The sequence below is a fragment of the Pleurodeles waltl genome, chromosome 12 (genome assembly GCF_031143425.1).
Source record: "Pleurodeles waltl isolate 20211129_DDA chromosome 12, aPleWal1.hap1.20221129, whole genome shotgun sequence".
Lineage (NCBI taxonomy): Eukaryota > Metazoa > Chordata > Amphibia > Caudata > Salamandridae > Pleurodeles > Pleurodeles waltl.
This window is the reverse complement of record NC_090451.1, coordinates 633,637,981-633,661,426: the sequence shown is the minus strand read 5'-3', so window position 1 is coordinate 633,661,426 and position 23,446 is coordinate 633,637,981. Positions and strand designations below refer to the sequence as shown.

At 44.7% G+C, this 23,446-nt stretch overlaps 1 protein-coding gene across 1 annotated transcript; it reads left to right on the top strand.

Moving 5' to 3' along the window:
- Positions 1–9,236: 9,236 nt before the first annotated feature.
- Positions 9,237–18,244, top strand: LOC138268433 (protein S100-A4-like). Its single transcript, XM_069218057.1, has 3 exons — positions 9,237–9,376; positions 15,687–15,836; positions 18,067–18,244. Exons 2-3 carry the CDS (start codon positions 15,705–15,707, stop codon positions 18,205–18,207), a joined length of 273 nt encoding a protein of 90 aa, XP_069074158.1. The 5' UTR covers positions 9,237–9,376; positions 15,687–15,704; the 3' UTR covers positions 18,208–18,244.
- Positions 18,245–23,446: the final 5,202 nt, after the last annotated feature.

Sequence of the window (23,446 nt, the reverse complement as noted above, 5' to 3'; positions counted from 1 at the left end):
AGCAGGAGAAGGTTTGCGAAATAATACTATCATTGGGGTAGCACACCATCTTCACTAGTGCCACTTGGCTCACTACAGAAAGCAGAAGAGAAGACCTAAAAGCAAACTGGGCTTGGATGGACCGTGATGCTCTGCTGAGATTTCCATCCTGGAAATCAGTGGGGGAATGGTAAATATTAATCACTAGGTATCGAAAGGTAACTGGTTACCAGTTTAATCTGAGATCTAATTCTATATAAAGGGGAAAACAGTGCCATACGTTAAAGAAACGCGAATTATATTTTAAATTTTTTACAGTTTGTGAAATTTGCGTCCCAAATATTTTGAAGATTCTATGTGTACTTGACACTTAGGGATAACCCAGATCACTAGTTTGGCTTTTGCTCAATTTCAAAACCATTTAAAGACATGGACAAAGCAGGCAATTGCCTTGCACAACCTTGCAAGGGGTCTGGCCCCTGCTCACACTTCACAGCGCGAACAACAGACCATTGCACCAGAAGAGTTTGCCAAGGTGGATGGGTGTTGCTTCTTCAACCACTTGACAGTGCCTCTTCTGTTTCTCACTTTTGTGCAGAGACAACTCCCTAGGTACCCAATACCTTCCGATAGTCTTGGTGGACCCATCTTGTCTGATTTTAGGAATTGTCCCACCTTGTTCTTCTCTTCCTTATTTATCCAGTTCTGAGCAACAACCATTTGAATCACTTGCCGTGGATCTCTCATTTGATCTCAATTTCCTCCTCCTCTTTTATTATCTTTGATTGGTAGTCCGAGCTCCCATTTCTGAGATAAATGTAGTCCCAGATATACAGTCTCGTGCTGTGAGACTACAGACAAGTTGTGGGTACCTCACATCCTGACATTAGGTGTGAGACTGTCGCACACACCATCTGCCCTGACTCTTTAAAAAAAAAAAATTAGGTTGAAAGTCCATGGGCGGTTGGGATAAGCCAGATGTTTTTGTTAAATTTGTTTAAACTAGCATAAGGTTTATTACCTTAATGTTTACCAAACTGTTTGCCAGGGGTTTTAAAATGTTCAGAAACCTAATCAAAATGTTGCTGTAACTTTCTCTTCAAGAAAGAATCAGTAGATTTGGGTAGTGGTGATGGCCTTGGTGATTGGCCTACGCTACTGAACAAGGATGTAATGTGACACCTGAATGTAGCATACCAGGAGGCAATCACAAAAAGACCACAGTGAACAAATAGTGCTATGTTAAAATACAGTAAATAAATGCGCTGACAGCATAGTGAGGCATGGCCTCTCTTGTATGTGTCTGTAAAACTGACGGTTGTTCTTGAATTTCTGTCCTGAATTTTGACCCTTTGTCCTGAATTTGTGTCCTGAATTTTGACCCTTTGTCCTGAATTTTTTACAGTCCTGTCCAGAATTTGCTTCAATGCCAGATGGTCACCCTATCCTCGCCAGATGAAGAGATCAACAACCGCCGCAGGCGTCCTCGCTGCCCGGCTGCTGGCACCTGTCACGTAATCTGGCGGACTCTCATTCTAGGGGGAATGCGGTACTGTGGGGCCAGCCTTTGGCCCCGAGGCTCGTCGACAAGAAGCCTGTCACTTTGCCACAAGTGAGGGGGAGGGAAAGGGGCTTGGGACCTTCCTCATTGATGGGGAGACATCTCCTGGTCTTCCCATATGCAATGTTTAGCCAGGTGGTGGTCCGCGAACATGCAGTGCAGCCACCACCAGCACACAGCAGCTCTCCAGGGCGCAGCTTCCCCCTCTGGAGGGACAGCCGCTCACGAAGGTAGCGCGGCGGCTACCTCTTCTCCATAGAGCCTGTCTCCCTCTCGGCTCTCCTGGGGGCCAGGGGGCGGGCTGTGGCAGACTGGTTGGCGGGCCTCCCTCAGGCCTGTGACGATTCCAGACCTGCTCCTCATGCACTCTGACCACGGTGGTGAAGGGCCTCCAGGAGTAGATATCTGCTTGTGCCCTAGGGGCACCAATTTGTGCGTGCTTCGTCCTTGTGGTCTCCCAGCTTCACACCCGGCTCCAAACAGCAAGAGAGCCCTCGGCATCCAATACAGTGCTCTCCCAGCGCTACAAATGAATGGCAGAACACAGAGGGACCAGGGGCACACCACCCAGCCCCTAGAGACAGCAATGGGGCACAGGGCTGCAGGGACCAAGCAGGCCAGCAGAAGGGTTTACAGGTAGTGGCAGTCCCTCTCAGTGACCTTGCAGGTCAGCACAACAGCAGAAGACTCAAGGCGGTTCCTGGAGAGTCCTTCCAGAAGCATTTAGTGTTCAGTTCAGTCCATTAAAGTCTAAAAATGTGGGGGAAGAGCTCCTGTACTTATACTCATTTGGCACAGCCTCCACAAAAGGGGGAGAAGGGGTTCCAATCAGCACTAACCAGTTCCAGGAGTGTCTCCTTTCCCCTCTAGCACTGGCTCCAACATCAGTGGGGGGTAAACGAGCCCTCTGTGTGAGGCCAGGGCGCAGCCTTTACAAATGCAGGTGTGCCCCAGCTCTCCCTCTCCCAGCCCAAGAAGACCATTCACTATGCAGATGCACTCTTGTGACACCTCCATTCTCCCTCTGAACAGTTTGAAAGGTATGCACAAAGCCCAGCTGGCACTCTGCACCAGACATGGATTGGAGGTAAGCTGCAAAACACCAGTCATAAGCACAGAGAAACAACCACTTTCTAAATGTGGCATTTCTATAATGGTGATAAAAAAAAACACCTAGCACAGTAAGCTGCATTTCTCACTACCATTACAACCATACCAAACATGCCTACACCACCCCTCATAGATCAGACAATACCACTAAGACATATGTTAGGGCACTTCCAATGCAGTCCTATGAGAGAGGCAGCACCCACAGTAGTGAGGAACCAAATAGGCTGTTTGTCACTACCAGGAAAAATAGTACATAAAGACATATGTCCTACCTTTTAAATACACAGAACTCTGCCCATAGGGCTAGATAGGGCCTACCTTAGGGGCGACTTATATGTAGTAAAAGGGGAGTTCCAGGCCTGGCAAGTGAATGTAGCTGCCAGGTCCCTGTGGCAGTAAACTGCACATGCAGGCCCTGCGGTAGCAGGCCTGAGACAGGTTTGAAAGGCTACCTCTGTGGGTGGCGCAAGCTGCTCTGCAGGTCCACTAGTAACATTCAATTTACAGGCCCTGGGTATAGGGACGCCACTGTACAAGGGACTTACAGGTAAATTAAATGTGCCAATTAGGTGTAACCCAACCATACCAAATGTAGAAGAGAGAGCACATACACTTTAGCACTGATCAGCAGTGATAAAGTGCTCAGAATCCTACAGCCAACAAAAAGAGATCAGAAAAAAATAGGAGGAAGGCAAAGGGGATGACCCTGTAAAAAGGGCCAGGTCCAACACTCCTCTACCACTGTCACTACATTAGTGAGATGAAACATGTTCGGCTAAAATGATTGATGTCGCTCACATCACCACATTGCTCACACTTGCCCTCCAGCTTAAGCAATTTGGAATTCTAGAGGGCGAACACTGACCTCTTCATGTGGACAAGTGGCTACGTTTTACATATGCTAGTAATAATTTGTACTGCATGTGCTATGTCAACTAAAGAAACGACAGCCAATCTAGCTGGGGGTTAAAATTTTGGTGGCTATCAACCAAAGGAAGTCCATGATGTTCTTTCTCTTACCGCAGAGGTCAATTTGTGATAATACCACCACAAAATCCATTTTTAAATAACTATGATGAAGACATTCTGGCACCACCAAATACAATTCCTTCCCTAAGTCAATTCTCTTTTGGCTATGCCATCCGAACATTGCACATACATGTTTGATCATTGGAATGCTGAGTCCTTACTGTAGACTTGGGGACTCCTGTTGTCCGACAAGACAGTGGAAGCTGACCTGGTGTGCTGCTATACTCATGTGGGATATTTTTTTAATTTTTTTGAATTGCACATTCCTCCCCTTGCAAGAGACAAATTATTCATAGATACGCCATTCAATTCAGTGTGACAGTCACGAAGACCACTACAAGTAATCAGTGTCCTCAGATTATCTGAAAGAGGAGGGAATATTGAACAACTGCGTAATAAAGACAAATTCTGAAGATGGATATCATGAAAACTGGGCTAAACCCACAGGAGGAATGGACTAACTTAATTTGAACTGACTCAGAGACATTTCCCTTAACCTAATGGACTGGATATTGTTTGGAATTTCTTTATGTGCGTTCCTGGTTAGTCCCCAGGGGGCTCATCAGTTTTGCAATGTGTACATTGCAACGATTCATTCTAATACATTTTTCCTTTCATTTGTGCTTCTTGTTTTTGCTATTTTTCTAAATAATGCCCTTTTCTTTCTCTTTCACCATTTATCTATAGGTTTTCCGATTGTCGTCCTTATTTTCAACTGTTATTCCAAGCTCCTGTGGCCCTTTTACATTCTAGAAGCAGCCCACTCTGCCCTGCTCACAATGCCAGGCATGCACCCTTATGATAGCGCATGTATTCCTACATAATTTCTTTACGGACCAATTTTTTTGACTGACCCAATCTGAACTACACTGGCAATTTTTATGACTTTGTGAGTCTTTACAGTCCTTGCACAGGTAATTTTGAGACTCTTGAGACTTACTATAACTTATTTACTATGTCCTTCCCCCATTTTCCCCCTCCATTTTGGATGATCTCTTGTGTAATTTGATTCTACAGGTGTAACATAATTGAGCCCTTTGGTGCCTTCAGCAATGTTTGGTTAGTGCCCAGTGAGTATTTACTTATATATATTGGAATCCCATACTATGGCCTTCTCTACTCTAACACTATGGTGGTCATTCTGACCCTGGCGGTCTTTGACCGCCAGGGCGGAGGACCGCGGGAGCACCGCCGACAGGCCGGCGGTGCTCCAATGGGGATTCCGACCGCGGCGGTAAAGCCGCGGTCGGACCGGCACCACTGGCGGGGTCCCGCCAGTGTACCGCGGCCCCATTGAATCCTCCGCGGCGGCGCAGCTTGCTGCACCGCCGCGGGGATTCCGACCCCCCCTACCGCCATCCAGATCCCGGCGGTCGGACCGCCGAGATCCGGATGGCGGTAGGGGGGGTCGCGGGGCCCCTGGGGGCCCCTGCAGTGCCCATGCCACTGGCATGGGCATTGCAGGGGCCCCCGTAAGAGGGCCCCTACATGTATTTCACTGTCTGCTGCGCAGACAGTGAAATACGCGACGGGTGCAACTGCACCCGTCGCACAGCTTCCACTCCGCCGGCTCGATTCCGAGCCGGCTTCATCGTGGAAGCCTCTTTCCCGCTGGGCTGGCTGGCGGTCTGAAGGCGACCGCCCGCCAGCCCAGCGGGAAAGTCAGAATTACCGCCGCGGTCTTTCGACCGCGGAACGGTAACCTGACGGCGGGACTTTGGCGGGCGGCCTCCGCCGCCCGCCAAGGTCAGAATGAGGGCCTATATTTTCTGTCCTCTCTTTCAGTCTTTCTTTTTAACTGGCTCATGCATTCTTAGAGTCCTGATGATGACCCTTCTATCTATCTATCTATCTATCTATCTATCTATCTATCTATCTATCTATCTATCTATCTATCTATCTATCTATCTAAAGGATCTAAACATTGCTGACTAATACTACAGACCCCATTTGATTGTGCATAAGCATAAAATGGTCTGTGGTGTTCTTGCTTGACACACACTTTTGATCACGTATTGTCACACAGATGTATCATTTGTGTGGGAGCACCGAACACATTTCTCGTCACACAACCACTGCGCCTTCAGATTGTTTATATTTTACATACAATCATTTAAATTGATCATTTGATGTATCTGTCCATTGATTGTGATATGGGTGGTCTTAGCACCACTGTTCTTTAAGCATAAGCTTACACAAGGCCCTAGACCACACTCAGGTTTCCTTGCTACCTATAACCTAGTCACCTTCATGCACGGCATTTTACACTCCCTTGAAGTCCTGTGTTAAGGGCATGGCACTGCCTTTGGAGATGCCATACACTAATATAAAGTGCTTTCCTTCCCAATGCTGATGCATCCCACTGAAACAATGGATAAATAATGTTGTCTGATCTATTTATGAATGACACAATCCCCAACTTCTGATATCTGTATATGGCGTAGTGTGTGTAAGACTGCTAACGCTTCCTCTAATCACAGCAAAAATGGCAAGAACAAGATGCAGTGTTTTTTCAGCACAAATGGCAGAAGTGTGGAATACCCAAACAGGGTTAACTAGCACAAACTCCAAATTAAAAACAATAGGCAGCATCCAGTACAAAATGCCTGATTGACAAACACCTTCTAAAAAAGCATTGGATGCATTGCAATATGTGAAGGAAAATTCCAACATGTTTGAATTTCAGAAGGGATTCCAGGAGTGGTCCTGGGAAGTTATGGTTACACACAGATTTTAATTTGCTTAAATATAGAGAGTGCACCATGCACAAATACCTTGCAGTAGTGCAGTGGCATATAAAATAGTGTTTTTTCACACAAACAATGTTTTTCCCTGTAACAAAAATACTATGTACCTACACAAATTCAACAATTTTCATTCTCCATTCTTTCCCTGGAAATGGGTTTACTTGTGCTCTGGAAAGGAGCACATTTATGACTGTGCAGTGCGTAAGTGTCTGGACAATGAAAAGGTATGAATATCCTCAAGGAAATGTGTGTTTCCAAACCATCCAGATCACTGCTACCTTGGAAAACCCATTCCCTACTCCTAAGAGCACATATACTCACACATGCAGGTGCTTATTAGTACACTGTTCACAAACGTAAAACCATAATTTGTGGTCCATAAACGTAAATGCATTGGGAATCAAAATTAAAAAAGAAAATATACTACTATACACTTACAGTCCTCTTCTTTAGCAATTTAATCCTACCACTGATTTACCACAGTGGACATGCTCACTTTTACTGCTAATTGCTGTGAATCCACATAAAACTTGTGCAAACACAGATTAGGTCAAATTGTTGAATTTAGGTCTAGCTCAGAATGCTAGTGTCAAAGCAGTTGTCTCAATCTAGACTTAGGCATGTTTCTGAGGAAGTACTGGGTGTTTTGAATTGACAATTGTAAGGACACCGAAATCCACCTACTATGAGTTAGCACCAGGGAATGGTAAATAACCATGCAGACCCATTTTCCCAGTCATAAATTCCGTATGGTATTCCCTTTTCCATGAGGATTAGCAATCCTATTCAACACCTTTCTGTGCAGGTGGTAAATGGCAGGGGTGGTGATGCGGGATTGGGTGTGCGAGGGGTGTTGAGGATGGCAGAGGGCTGAGGAGGATAAGGCCTGGCAGGAGAGAGCATTACATGCTGCCCTGTGCCCAGGTGGCGGTGGAGCATAGAAGCACAGTGCTTGGAAGGGCTGGCAGTGTTTGTTACGTTGTAACTTCAGGAATCAATAGTTTTATAAATCGTAGGGAGAGAAAGGGATCAGACTGGCAACCGTGCCAATTTTGCGAGGTCCATATATGATTAACTGCTCCAGTCCAAGCTTCGTTTTGTTTGCATTTTCTGAGATTTTCAGAGTTGTAGTCTTCTTTGTCCTATTAGAAAATTAGCACTACAGTCCAAGAATTCATGCTAAACCTATTTAAGGTAAGTGAGAAGCTTGTTTTGTTATACAGGACTGCAGGATACTGGACTGCATTCAATCTGAAACCAAATACCCGCCCACGGTTCTCCCAAGTTACTATAGGCCAGACACTCCCCGTTTAGGGATGCACAAAACAAATTTGTATCTGTCCATCATAGAGGGTGGTCATTACTACCAAGACAGGGCTGTCTGTATGGGACATCAGGCATTCCCTGAGGATGCTGGAAATGTGAGAGGCTGCTTTTGTTACCGGGCTGGTTTTGTAGCAGTGCAGCAGTTTTAAAAACATTGCAGACTTCCCTGTATATCCAACAGTTTTCAGGCAACAATAAAAGTGCTAAGATAACGCTGGTGATTAATGTACTTGCTGAAGAGAGATCGGGGTTTTGGCTGGTGGCAATTTTGACTCTATGATAGCACAGAGGGTTAATATGGCTGCTGCAAAGAACGTGTACTATGCAGATCACAGAACAGCATTTTATGTGCATAGCTCAGTGGGATACTGCTTTTGTCACAGAGATCCTTTTGTTACTTTGCAGTTCACAAGTTACATTCATAACCTAGCACAGTGAGCTTTGAACTTCCATCAAAGAGCTGCATGCAAATGCATGGTACAGGTTGGAATGTTATGTTTTCCCCAGTCTTTGATTATACTCATTTTGCTAAAAAGGGTTTGAATGAGTAGAAATGCTTTGCTATTAGTAAAGTCAACCCTAACCACTGTCTTACATTCAGAGTTATAAGTTTATGCTGCCCCAGACCAAGCACTCATAAAACATGCCTACCAATATGGATGGCATGTGAATCCTACAACTTGTAGTCCCTTTTGTCCTATGTAACATTTTATATATACTGATTTACACACGTATGATTCATTGTCTCTAGGTGTGTGTGATGCAAAATTCTCCAACACCCTAGAGAGGGGCTATGGAGAGATGAGAGCAGCTGTTAGAGGCTGATGGTGAGGAAATCATTGAAGTGCTCCAATAACGATTATTGTATCCTGGTGCACTGCATCATTTACTTTGATTTAAAAACGAATCCCATGCACCGTTTTTGCCATTTTCCCCAAATTTTCTAGGGAGGGGGGCGCGTAAGCCCCGTTGTAGTGGTCAGGGTCGCTTGCTGTGCACCCAAATAGGAGATGATCTGACAAAAATTGCCAGGGCTGCTTTGGGTTCCCAGTCCGGCCATGGTTGCTCCCAGAAAAGACGAGTTCAATGCATGATTTTGTTAAGCAAACAGAACTAGGATGTACCAGTAAAAAACAAAAACGTTCTACACCACACCCAGTTTGTTGCGGTTTGTCTTTTAAGGCGTTGGCGAGAAATGTCATCCTCGAATTCCATCCTCGGGTGATAAAGTATACCTCAACAAACTGCCCACACATTCCAAAAACAATGTGAGATAGTTAAGAGTAAATAGATACTACGAACTTTGTAGTTTCTCTAACGATCTGCGTGCGTCTAGAAACCTGAAGTAAAAAAACAATTCTTAAAGTCCTTCCGTGAATAAACTAAACCTGACAATCCGTTTTTTATCTGATGGGCGTCACCCTACGCAGGCCAAAAACCAGTTACGTGGCTTTTTTTCCCCGAAACTGTTTGTTCAAACATGTTCGGTTTCAAGCAGCTAGGTGCAGCTTTTACCTGGATGTAAAAGGAGGGGCAGGGAGGGTATAAAAGCGCCTGCGACACCACAATTTACCACACTTAGAGTCCCAGCATCCTGCTCCTTCTTCCGCGGTTTGTACCTGAGGTAAGTTAATGCGTAGTTGTCAGTATTCTCAGTTTGGCGTTACAAGGCGTCTGGGTTTGTGCAGGGTGTACCTTGTGGCTGGAAATGTAGTTTATGGGCAGTGTTCACAGACATAAGTCTGGCTTATACGTGTGTTTGCGTCAGGAACGGGGAATAAGAATCGGACCCTTATTTACTGGGTCCTTATCTGCGTGGTGCATCCTCATTCCCGGAACCAACCTCCTTCCATTTACCTCCGGCTCTGAGTGGCACTGAAGGTGGAAAGGGCATGTGTGCACAGCAGAGGCTGGTGGCTGGCAAGAGCGGGTGTTCTGTGCTTCCCTCGTGCCATGCAGAGACGTTTTAATGGATGGCCCAAATGGGCAATGCTTAGAGCCCTCAACTTGCACGGACCCACCTGAAAGTGAACCTTCTCTCTATATGACCTCTATCTATTCTATCTGAACCTTTCTCCCTCTTTGCCTACCTCTTCGTCTGACTCTGTCTATGCATTGTCATCTCAAGGATTTTGTGGACCCAGGCAAGACACATTTCACAGTTTTTGTGTGATCCTTTTAAAGATTAACATAATTTAGTTATGTCTGGCACCATGTGGGCTAGAGTTAGCAGGAAATGGGCAATACAATTCAGAGTTGTTCTGTACAGGGCCCCGAAAATATGTTTTTCCCCGAGGTCCCAAAACCCTTAAGTTTACACTAAAGCCATGAAAGGGGGCTGAAAAGCAACTGGGCGCCAAAGCTAGGCGCTGCCTCTGCCTGAAGCCTTAATGTGCTGTGATTTACTGGCCAGATTTATCAGCTAGTAAAACAGGTTCTGGTGTTAATGCACCTAGGAAATTCTTAGGCGGGAACACCAGGCCGGTTATACTTGGGCAAGGCAGGATACTACCTACAATACCACTCAACCCAATTTCTAATTCGAGCCTTTGTGGTCTGTTCTGGGTGAGGGCAATATGGTTGACCAGATGACTTCAAAGCTGCATTAATGATAATCTTAACTTTTCAGAACTCACAGCAGATTGAATTCTCATTACTGTCCAAAGAACCGATAGGCTGTTTTCAAAGAAGAGGCTCTGGAATTATTAAATGTCAATAATATATTTGCAGGGAAGACAACCAGATGACTGTATGTACTCAGTGACATCATTTTTAAAGTCTTGGCCTTTTCATTAATAACTTGGTGCACTCTCGGAGTTCTGCGGAGGTTTTCAGCCAGTGTCCTAACCATGGAAGCTCCCAGTTATGTCTCTTCCCTTAAAATTAGAATAGTGTAGAAATATGCTCAAATATTTAAAGACCGGATCAATTACTAATCCGACTCCTGTCATTGGTTATTTGGGGAAGGCGATTGTTTGGGAAGGAGTGAAATGCAGGCACGGTTACGTGAATTCAGAAGCTCACTAAAGCCGGTAGGGCGTGGAAGGATGGGCAGCTTCTGCAGACTGAACACCACTCTTCTTTGTGTTAGGAACGCCCGACCTGCTGGCAGAGCAGTCCTACTCGCTTGTAACAGCGAAGACAAAGAGGATTCAGGGGTCGCGAAATAAATATTGTGCATCCCAGATAAAATTCCCAGTGCTACAGTGATAGATGTTAAACCCACGGTAATCTGATGACTGAAAGGTTGTGTCAGCTTGCGTTGGAAGGGGTTACATTACCCCTAGTCTATGCACTGAAAATGCACCAGAAAAATATCAAGCAATTACTATCCTGGTTAGTGCACCGTAGAAATGGGTACTGTTGTGCACTAATGTTCAAGGCCTGCAAGTACTCCTAAACTACATTCGTCCAATTAATGTACCACATTTTTAGAGTTTTACTCAACAATGGGTGACCTGTGGGTGTATGCTGCCAGTCATTCTTCGTAGGACAATAGCCTGCTGCGGTACTCCTCTGCCCAGAAATCCTTCACTTTTCACCTCTCCCATTTATACCCTGCATTACTGACGTGGCTGAAGGCAGATACTGGGATTACCAGGACTGATTTATCAAGATTAGTGCCAATTTCTCCAAGCATTGTCCATGTCATAAGAGGGGTGATGTTGGGCAGCCTAGTGTTGAGTCCAATCTCCTGCCTGTGCTAGTGTAAAATATATGGTGGAGGAATCCCAAGGGGTGCATTCCCCTTTGTTGTATGGGGACGTGATTCCATGAAAATATGGGAAAGCTGTTGCGCCCATGCCGTATTACAGATGCAGGCGCAATAGGAAACAAGCCTTCTGGAAGTGCACCAGACATAAAGTGTCCCCAAGTTAGTGTGCCCACGAAGACAACCCTTGGATAGAGTGCACAGAGGTTTTCCCCACACACAGGTGGTTAAAATCACACACCGCACCTACCAGCTGTAGGATCTCTGCCCCCTTTCAAAAATGCAGGTGGGGCTGCTTCCATTTTACTGCTCATCAGCGTACTGTCGCTGTCATATAAACTTAAGGACTTCGAACAAGGGATGGCTTCATACTTAGTTGCTCAGTATTTTATTGATTTGTTTTGGAGATACCCATTAATATAAATCATGGGTACTGAAGACATCAAAATAAATTAACAAAGCATATACTGCAACCTCTATATTAGGACACTCCAGACTAGAACCGTACTACCACCATCAGGTTGAAGGACCCTGAAGAATCCACACTGATTAGTATCAGTTTGAAACTTCCTTTACTGCAGGCTCAGGAGCAGAGTTAACCAACCACCACCAGCTCAAAGCTCTTTCCTGTCTCTAACTCTAAAGCTTAATTCAGGGATCTCCAACCTTTTCTGTAAAAATAGCTACTTATGTATTCATGACAATCATCCTGACCTACTAGTATTAGTGAGCACCCCATCCAAGACCGTCAGCAGTGACAACAGTGCATTATGAAAGGTTATCAGCAGTAAAGTAAACAAGCATTTTCAGTGCAACGGGTCTCGCATTTGTTTGAGTTACAGCTATTAGCGTTGTAAAGCAAAAAAAACGCAACACGATCGCGTTATGTAAAATGCAGCGCGACTGCGCAGCATGTAAAATAAACAGATAAAGTAGTCCGGACTCCAGGCTGAAAACATCGAGGCTCGTATGTTTTTGGTGCTTTACCGGTGCTATGTAGGTGGGCTAAACACTGGAAAAGGCATGACGTATGCATGCCTTTCACAAATGAAAGCAAGCAGATTTTAAAAGGCAAGCCCACAAACCAATGTAAGTGATGGACGTGGCATGGGCGTGGTTTCAAGCCCAAAGAGAGATTACAGAACAGACGGAGCACTTTGTGCTCACCCATAAAAAGTGTTATCAATTTGGAATGCCTCTATATTAGTAATACATAACTGCCATAGTTGCAATCCCCTTGGAACCAAGGTAAAAATATGAGCAATAAATCTCTCCAACTCAAATAATAGATTGAAATACATTTTAAAGATTCAGCCATCTTTCTCCGATCATCAGTTGAAAATACTCACATTTTTGTCTTGAATACATGCTTTTAATTTTAATATTGATATTCTAATTCAACCAAGCAAAAGTCCTTATATTAGAAGGGTAGGCTGCACACAGGAGATCTACTCACAAGAAGCTCGAGAGCTATCAGTAGCTCACAAGCTACTCGTTGGAGAAGCTTGGTTTAAATGAACACTGTGCTCTTTATTCCGGGAAGGAACTTAGAATACAAAATTAACAACACTACAGTCCCAGGCCAAGAGCTTTCTTGCCTAAGTCCCTTCCAAAACCCCTTCTAACACGTCCATGTTCCAGTTGATGTTGCTAAACCAAATAATTATCTGGTCCACCTTGGAGAAGCTCAACTTGGAGACATCACAGCTGGTATACTGACCTCTTGATTTGCAGTAGGTGCATTAGGAGACTGGGCTGTGCCGACCTGCTGAAATCTGATCCATACGGAGTCAGACTTAACAATGGAGAGAGCAGGATCACGCAAAGATAGTTAAATCTAGGTGGAGGCAGATGAAATGCAACTAGATTGAGGGCGCGAGACTGTGTTAGCACATGAAATTGTTATCCAAAGGTTCTCTTGTATTTTGTTTGATGGGCATGTAACATTTTGGCTCAGTGCCAGGTAGTACAAGCACTGGTGGGCCACACATGCACTCACCCACCTACATGCACACTCACTTATACCCATCCATTTACAAGCGCGCACACATACATCCACCAATCACAAGCACATACACATGCACACACCCATTCACAGCATATATGCACACACAAATACACATACATGCACCAAACAGATTTTTAAAAATCAACTTGCCGGAGCGGTGATCTCAGGTGGTGAGAGGGAACACTTAGTGGTTCCAGAAGGATTGGGACAGCCGTCTCGTCATTGACTGCCCTTGTTATGGGACAGCCAGTGAGAGGAGGCAGCAGTCCCTTACTCATCACAGAGTGGAATGAGCTCAGCAAGACTGTTCATCACACCCAACTCTGTGACGAGGTGTCAATGATGGACAGTCAGCCCTTGACACTGCATGGCTTAAAACAATGAACTGCCCAGGTCCAAGTATATCTGTGATACACCCCTCGTCATGAGGGGAGGAATTCCAAGTGCTTTGCCGGGCTGAAGAGTTCTAGAGATGTTTTAAGGCATGGAAAGTGGACTATTGCTGGGAGCGCACTTCCTCCAGGGGGCCCTATGAGAAAGTGATCTTTCTCCCTTTGACCTTTGTCTATTCTATTTCTCTATCTAAACCTATCTGCCTATCTCTAACTATGACTCTGTCTCTCTACCCTGTGTCATAATAAGGGTTTGGAAAGACATATTTCAACAGTTTTGTGCCCTACAGAGGCTCCCAGAATATATTTTGCCTGGGAACCCCCAAAACATGATACATGCCCATAGGACTGTGAAATCTTCAGCCTGGCAAAGTTCAGCTCAGGCAGCCAGGTGCCTGTGCATTTAGCGCATGTACAGCACTTGGCTGCCTGACCTGAACAAGAAGAGCACTTTGCTCAGACTGACTCTCTTCATATCTACAAAAAAGACAGGAGGGTGGGTCCTCTCCACCCTTTTGGATGGGCCACTACTGCTTTGGAGAAGCTCACAAGAAGAACCAAATCATACAGGAATTAAAATGAAAGGACTGTGCTTGACTCAGACAAATTAGACGTAGGCAAAAGCTGTCCTTCGCACTGGGGATGCAAAACTGTGTAATTTTATTTTTGGCTATAATTTCCCTAAGCAAAATTTGCAAAATAATGAATTCAAATAAAAAGAGGATTGTCTGTCTCTTGTGTGACTTTTTAAACAAACATGTTTTGTCTGATCCTAACAGGAAACTTGATCATGCAGAAAACCCTGCTAGTATATTTTTTTATGCAAACCATTCTCTTTCCAGCAAACCGTACGTGAAATTTCACGTAACACGCTATATGGCAATTTCACTGAAGATATTACAATTTTGCCCAGGCCTATTTGGAGCGCACCCAGTCATCAAGAGGAGTTATAGGTCTATACAGTAGGCTGCACCTGAGGCTGAGAAACACTGTAGGTAGTCAGGGTTGGCTTTAGTGCTAGTGGCACCTGGTGCGACCATCATTTTTGGCCCCCCTTACACATGACGTCTTCCTCGGATTCCCTTACTACCACCTGGCTAAAGCGCACCTCATCTCTCCATGGCTCACAATTCATTTGTTTTAAAGCGTAGGTAAAGGCTGACTTTACTAATCCACTCAGCTATCCACTTTAAAATACTGATCTATTCTTTGCAGCAGGCATATTAACCCTCTGAGCTACTTTACAGCGAGTAAAAACTGCCACTAGACAAAACTCATGTTTCTCTCTAGCAGAAACATTAATCACAAGTTACCTGACATATTTTTTGTTGCCTAAAAGCTGGAAGCAGAATGAACTCTGGAGCAGATGCTTTAAAATCGAAAGTTATTGCTCAACATTGCGCCCTCATCTCAGGTCAGTGCCCCTCCCACCCCCTCAACCGGCACTTATTTTTGAGGGCCGGGGCTTGCTCTTCTGCCCCAAGCATTTGCTGCGAGCAAAAGACACATATGGCAAAGACGAAGTAAGGGAAAAACAAAAAAGCGTCACAAAGGGAGAAAACAGCTGCAAGAGTGAGCTGAGGGGGACAGGGAGTGGCTTTATATGGATTGAAGAGGCCCGAGAGGGCTTCAGGATTCGCTGCCTCAGTATTCTGTGTTCACAAATTTAATTGCAGCAGCCGCGTGTTTAAGAGGAGGGCTTTGGGCACCGGCACCTCTTTATTTACAAATTAAGCACTGAGTGGATCATTACTACTTCCTAAAGACTCTCTTTGTCATTTTAATGCCTAGACGCTGACTGCGGTATGTACTTTCTTTACAGATCGAAGCACAAGTTATAATGACTCTGGAAAAGCACTGTGAAACCATGCTCCAGACTTTCAAAAAATACTCTGGAAAAGATGGCAACAGTGGTGAACTCGACCAGGCCGAGTTGTGCCAACTTGTGAAGAATGAGTTCCCATCTTTATCTGTGAGTACATTCTGGATTTAAGTTTGGCTACAGCATGAAGTTTGTTTCCTCTTTTCATAGATCTGACATTTATAACCAATCTGTACTTCCTTTCGCGCAAAGCTTCTTGTAACTTATCCAGCAGGAAGATGCCCTCTGGGTCCTCTTTATGTCCCAGGGTGAGCGCTGCCTTTGTGATTTTATGACACTTTACGCCAATTTGGTGATGCCTTCTTGACCACTATACTGTCTACCAAGAACGATTGCGTATGTAAACTTTAGAGCAAAGGTTTCCTTGAAAGAAAGACCCTGATGGTTTTGGTACCGATGTCACTGTAGGGATTATCTTGTACTTAGTTCTCTGCCTAATGCTCTCTTTTTCAACATGTAGAAATGCTTCAACCCGAATTTCTCATAAAGATGAATAGCATCTGCCAACATCCCTTGTGGTATAAGTATAGTACTGATGTTTCGTATCACAGCTGGACAGAAAAGACTCCTTTAGAAATGACATTTAATGTCTAGCTCTTTTCCAAGATTTACAGAGAAGCCCAAAGGCCATCTAAATTACCCCATTAGGAGTGCCTTTGGAAATCACGGACCAGATGTGCAACGCAACTATGCGGTCGCAAAGTGTGAAAATTGCCATTTGCGACCACAAAATGGCCTTGTACAATGTACTATCCCTATTTTGTGAGTCGGTATCCTGTTACCGACTCGCAATTAGGAAGGGGCGTTACGAGGGCGTCCCTTCCTAATTGTGACTAGCAGGCCCATCTATGATTGTTTTGTTACTGTGAGTGCGGTTGCAAAACAATCACAGTTAACGTGTTAACCCATTCGCAAATGGGAAGGGGCCCCCATTGGACCCCTTACTCTTCTCTTCCCCTTTGTGAATGGTAGCAAAAATGTTTTTTCAGAGCAGGCAGTGGTTCCCACTTTTCATTTTTATTTGTGAAATGCATCCCGTTTTCATTTGATGAAAACTGATTGCATTATAAAATAAAACTATTTTTTTTAAAAAGCAGTCACAGACATGGTGGTCTGCTGACCCCAGCAGGCCACCATCCCTGTGAGTGTGGCCATTCCTAAATGGGTCGCAAATTGCGACCTGCCTCATGAATATTAATGAGGCAGGTCCCTTGCAACCAATTTGGCAATCGCAAACAGTGTGGTTAACACTGCTGTACATTTTGTTTTGCGACTCACAATTTGCAATTTGCAAAACAAAATCACAAACTGCGAGTTCCAAAACAAAAGGTTATACATCTGGCCCCATGTGTGCTGTAGACACCCTTAGGGTATGTCTGAATTTCGAGAAAGAAGAGGAAAGAAGATCCTGGCTAAAATAGCATTCCAAGACATTCACCCCTGAGCCAGCCCTGAAGGTGGAGAACTCCTTTCTTCAGGATATCTGGGCATCATCCATCCAAACGGACTGTTTCAAAGAATCATAATCGTGATCTATCTAGAGCGGGGGGTGTACTTCCACCACTTACTATGGATTGGCACAGCGCTGGCTTGTTGCTGGACCTCACCATGGCCCAGCAGATTCAGCGTGGGTTGGATGGTATGTCTTGAAACATTTTTCTGGTGCTGTTGGCTGAGGCAAGCTCATGGAGGTCATGGGAAACCAGGGAAGCTAAAAGGGAGGGGTTCCCCTTTATAAACAAAGCTGATTTTTGTGCAGGAATGCAAGCTTCCCAGGTAATCCACATTCACATTGTCTTTCAAGCTCTTACTCACTCAAGTGAGGGGCTTTGAAAGGGTCAATACACCCAGTGCAGAGCTCCTGTCTGGTTCAGCTGAGCAGATTCTCCTTTATGGCTGCAGGTGACTGATGGCAGCGAACCCAATGACAGAGCTTTAGGCTTGATCCCTGCCTAGGAGGAAATAAGTTGGACTGCTCGACGAATCTATCTTAGATGCCTCGAAAGAGCACCCACCTAGAAGGCCGAGTGGCTAAATCAATTAACCCCGAGGCTGAAGTGGGTCCACAGAATCTGCTATGGTATAGGGATTACGCAACCAGGGCTAATGTCCTCCCATGTTAGGGGCTGGCCCATCAGGTTAAAACTAATACCTGGGTCTCTAAGGGCAGGACTTAGCTGAATCCTCAATATACAGACGACTGAGGGAGGGGGGCACAATCCCTACAGTGACGGAGTAGAAAATGTTGCAAGCAAGGAATGTACTTCACTTATCACTTTATAAAACCTTTTACTGATTGCTGACCCCTTCTTTTCTGCAGGGCTCTGGGAAAGACGAGGAGGCGGTGGGAGAAGTGATGAAAATGATGGACATGGATGGTGACAAGAGGGTTACCTACAAGGAGTTTGCCATGTTTCTGGCTATTTTGAGTATGGTAATGGAAGAAGGAGGATTATCTTAAAAAGGTGGTCTGAGTTGAATAAAAAATATTTTTCCTATTTTTTGTTTATATTTTCTTTTTTCAAAAAGTGCCTGTCCGTGCAAGTGAGGTTGCTACATGGCCAATATTAGTTAGTGGGAGATATCCCGAAGTGTTTCTTGCTCCATAGTGGGAGGGGGAGTGGAAACTACTGGGAACAGGAGTTTGCTGGTGTGCTCTGCTGTTTTTGGGGCCTCCCCAAAGACGGCTTTAGATGTATAGGAGAGTACATGTTACCAATACTATAAAAAGTAAATATAAGAAGTGTTGCAGAGGTAGTGACTGGTCTGTTCAGCCATTCGTTCTAAGGTATTTGTAATGGTTTGTCATTACTTGGATGAGGTGTCAATCAATCCCATGGTGTTTCAGGGAAGAGTATGTTTTCCCACTACTGTTCCCTTTAGGTTGTGGTCATGGGACAAGATGAAATAGTCATAGATATCTCTTTCCTTTATTCTAAGTCATGGTACCCCACCACTCTTACTTTGCCTCTGTCAATTTGTATTTTTGTTCCTTTTTTGCTCTCCCTGCAGCTCTCCTCACACCCCGTACTTTTCCACTCTTGCTTTACTCTTCTCCTCACCCCCTGTGCTTTCTCTTGCCATCATTGTTGTGCATTGCTCCTGCCTTTCTATTCCAGCAGCCTATGTTCTTACATGTTACCTAGGTTGACGCCCTCACCCCAGGTACTATATCCAGGCCTGAACTTTTAACGACAAAGGATTGACTACTGGTGCATTAGTCTAATTAGTTCAATGGAAACAGCACTCAGAATGCATTAGGCTATCACACAGAAGTCTAGGACTGAAAGCTGTCCATAATGACCTGAAGAGAGGGAGTGTCACTCTAATGGTTATACCTGTTATGCACTGGCTGCGCTACGGAATCTCACCAATTGTCGTACAGACACATCTGCAGTGTCTGTTCTTCACCTGGGCTCAAAGCCACTGACTCTGCATGTTTGGATGGCATATGAGTGTCCGAGCGGGCCTGGCAGGTGTGTCCTCCTCGGTCCTCATTCTCTCCGGGAGGAGTTTGGGGTCTCCTACACTGGGCTGCCACTGGAATTCAGGGGAGAGGAGGCGGCTGCTGCAGCAGTGTGGCGGCTTACCGTCACTCCTCTCAGCTGTTTTCTGCTCCATAACACAGGATCTTTGCCTACAAGTGCGGGAAGTTGGGTCAGCTGATGTGTACTGCAATGCTGGTGATCATGGAGATTCTGGAAGGCATCAGAACTGGGTTTCTGTTCCGATCTTATGCAGTTTGCACGTGATTGAATCCTTCCTCGTGTTGTTCTACCACTGTTAAGACAGTTGTTTAACTTCACATTCTAACTTGCTAGTCCGTGACTGAGATGTCTGCAGTGCGTGGTAGGAATTAGCATGCTTGAAATTGGCGAGCAGGAGTTTGCTATGCGCTCTGCTGTTTTGTGGGTTCTACAAAGACGGCTTTAGATGTCTGGGAGAACTCATGTTACCAATATTTTAAAAGTAAATATAAGAAGTATGCTAGAAGGAGTGGTTTCCCTGTTCAGCCATTGGCTTTAATGTATTCCTATAGGTTTGCCATTCCTTGGATGGGCTGGCAAACAAGCCCATGGCATTTAATGGAACGTTATACTCTCCATTACTCTTCCCTTTAGGTTTTGGTCATGGGACAAGATGAAGTAGTCATGTACATCTTTTCCCCTTGTTACAAGTCATTGTAACTCATTACCTTGTCTCTGTCAAAACTGTGTTGTCCTGATACCCATTCCTTAATTTTTTTAACTGATACTGCACCCTGTGTGCGGGGCCTGCCAGTCCTGACACTACAAGACCCCGTAGCGAGAGCAGCTTTGCAGTCATACTAAAGTACATGTAGTTGTCTAGAGCATGAAATAAGGGCAACTGCAGACACTATGGGGCTTTTTAAATATTGGCGGATGAGTTACTCTGCCGTGACGGATATCCCATCCGTCGAAATCTAAATCCTATTAAATCTATGGAGTTTAGATTTAGGCAGACGAGATATCCATTACCATTGTGACGGATTAACTCATCCGCAACTATCTAAATCAGGCCCTAAGTCAGACATCCCAGCATACCCGATTCAGACGATAGACTCTTGATTTTCAAAGCAAAAATGTCTTTATTATGGCTTTCTCCCCCTGAAAATACCCTCATTTCCATGCAAGTCAATGGGAAAAATAATTCAAATTATTTATTTTTGAAAATCGCTGTCTTTCCCACTTACAAATGTTGGCATGTATGCTACACCAGGTGGCTGTAACCCTCACCCCCTTAATGTAATTCATTATTGGTGTTGATGGTACAATATAAGTTATGGTACTACACCACTGGGGAACACACATTCACTGTAAATACATTTTTGAGGTGGTAGGAAGGTGCCAGATTGGGAAGGGTTGACAGTCGCAGTCTATGCCAAATGAAAGAAAAAGAGCACAGTGTTCTGCCAGAAGATGGAATAGTTCAATTCCGACGTGGGGAAAGTGCCTGCCAGCCGATATAAACAGAGCGAGGCAGTGTTTCCCAAGGAGCATAGCCCCTCCTCAATGACTGAGGTTTGTAGCAACCTCACACTGGAGAGCAGGGCAGTGGTGGACGGGATGCACATCCATGCAGGGGCAATGTGAATAATGACAAAATATTATAAGTACCAAAGGCAGTGGGCCCTGCGCCAATTCTGACGGTGCTCAAAGCAGCATCAGGTTTGGCTGGGAGCGCCCAGCCAGGGCACTCCCAGGCAGACTGGGAGTCTATGCAGGCTCTCTCCAGACAGCCTACTGCACATGTGTGTTTGGCCGGCCCAAACTGACGGCCAAACACACATGCGCTCTGAGCACTCTCCCTCAGTGCACGTCACCCCCGTGGCCCGACCCCTTTCAGAACGAAAGGATAATAAACTATGTTTATTATCCTTTCGTTCTGAAAGGTTTGCAGCTTCTGCTGCTGGCAGAGGGTGGGGCGACGCTCCTCCGCCCATATGGAGGAGCCGCCCCTGGTGTTAACAGGACTAGCAATGGAGATTTCCTCAGACAGTCCCAGTTTTCAGGGGACTGTCCTGATGCTTTCCTTAATTTTAGATACATGTCCTGGTTTTTGGGTCATTCTGAATGGAAAACTGAAAGGTATGCTCTCCTTAAGTAATTTGTCTGCTCCTTTCAGGCAGCGCAGGAGAAGGTCCTCTACATGCATGCTGCAGCAGAGGGCAGACAGAGTGGAGAGGAGGGCCGGGGACTCAGGGTAGAGGCTCTTCAATACCTAATACTATGTAAGCGTAGCTTGTAAATGTGTGGATATATGTGTGTGTGTGTATATATATATTTTTTTTATATATATGTGTACACACATTTGTAAGCTATGCAAAAAAAGGGGTCAGGACGGACATAGACTAAATGCTTTCGTTGTACTTTTATGTCTGGCCTGTCCCGGTTTTTGCTTCTCAAAATCTGGTCACCCTACCGTTATCACAACAGCTCATAAGGTTGCACTTTAGAAATGATGACTTATAAGCAGGTGTTTACTTAACTGCATGTAAGTTCCCCAAAATACATAATGTAGGCACACCTAACCTAGAAGGTGGTATACCACTATGTACCCATTGGAATTATTGGGTTGTTCCACACTGCTGTCAATTAAATGCCTAAAAATGGCACTCTAGAACATGTTTTGCAAGAAAACGCCCAAACCAAGAAAGGCCGCCACCCGAACTGTCAAGCGTTTTGCTGGCTATCAGGCCAAATTAGTTTGACTGGTCTGGGACTCCTTGTGTTCCTCTTCTGATGTGACCTGGTATTACATTCGGGATCAGTCTGTTTCTTATGCAAGAGGGCCATGGCTGATTTGCACAAGGGTGAATGCTTTAGAAACGTCAGCCACTACTAATCGCTTTGGCCACATTCCAGTCAATTATTACCCATAGTTCCACTCCAGATATGTATCATCTACATGGAAACAGTTTTGGTTGTGCTTCAGTAGGGACAGTTAGCCTGCCCCACCAGGCCACCTCCCCTCTGAATGGAACACAAGCAACCAAACGCTGTTTTCCCTGCCATGGCACCGTCCTGCCTGACTGAACAGGGGGGCAACCCTCCTCCGCTATTACAGAGGATCCGCCCCTGGTAAAAAGGCTAAGGAAGGTGTAGCAAGCTCTAAATTTGGCCGGTTGAGCGGGAGAGACAGTGCCTTTGCCACCATAGCTCTTGACTCCGCTAATCCTAAATTCGACAGTACCAAATAAATTTCATTTAGTCCCCCTGGATTTTTTGCTGTTGGACTACCAGGTTTTGGACTTTTATTGAGAGAAAGTGAGTCTCTCACTAATTATGTTTCACTCACTGTAAATTCTGTGAAAATGGATTGAGAGTGCTGTTGTTAGCGCATCGGAGCCTTAATAAGTAAACTTACAAGGAGACGCGTTTAGGTCGACAAACCTTTGGACCGCGTTTGGAGACTTCCCAGTACGAAATATTTTTCTTGGCATCATCAATCAACAAATCAATTAAACAATCAATAATAACAATCTCTAATCAATAAACAGTCAATAGGAATCAGCAATTGGACACACCATGACCTTTCAGTCATGAATAACCACCAGTTTAATTACGAGTTATAACATTTATTTCCCTATTGTTAACAATCTAATATCATGAAGGTTAATCTCATCAGCAATAAAACACATTAATCAGTGCATGGATCATATACGTTCAGATTATGATGCAGATCATTAATACGAATCAGCTTAGCAGAGTCTCATTAGTACATGGTTCAACAAAGCAAGAGCTCAGTCATTTGTCTATTTGCGTATGATATCAGTGAACACCTTAACTTACCTCAAATTAGCATTAGCATGTTGGGCTTCATGGAAAACATTTTAGTGAACACGAATTTAGAAAACATCTATACTAAGGCCTCTATCAAAATAGCAGTTGGTACCTAGAAAGAAAAGGCAAACAGACAATCACAGTTTGCATTGGATAGTTACCAATCTAACAGATCAGAAAGCAGCGTCAGTCTTCGTCCTCAGGATATCAGTTCATCAGCATCAGTAATGTTAGGACGGGGCAAAGTCTCAAGATAGAATAGCTAAGGAATGGATTCCTTCCGTCAGCTAGAGGAGAAGATTATATCAAGCAAAGGATGGGCAGAGGATGGTTTGGGTGATAGGACAACTAAAAGACCAAAGTATGAGTATGGAGTGCTGGAAAATGGCAAAAGGA

Bases quoted from the DNA above. Each gene is read 5' to 3' on its own strand.
- LOC138268433 (XM_069218057.1), top strand. From the start codon at position 15,705: ATGACTCTGGAAAAGCACTGTGAAACCATGCTCCAGACTTTCAAAAAA. The intron at 15,837-18,066 runs GTGAGTACATTC...TCTTTTCTGCAG, and splicing joins ATGAGTTCCCATCTTTATCT to GGCTCTGGGAAAGACGAGGA.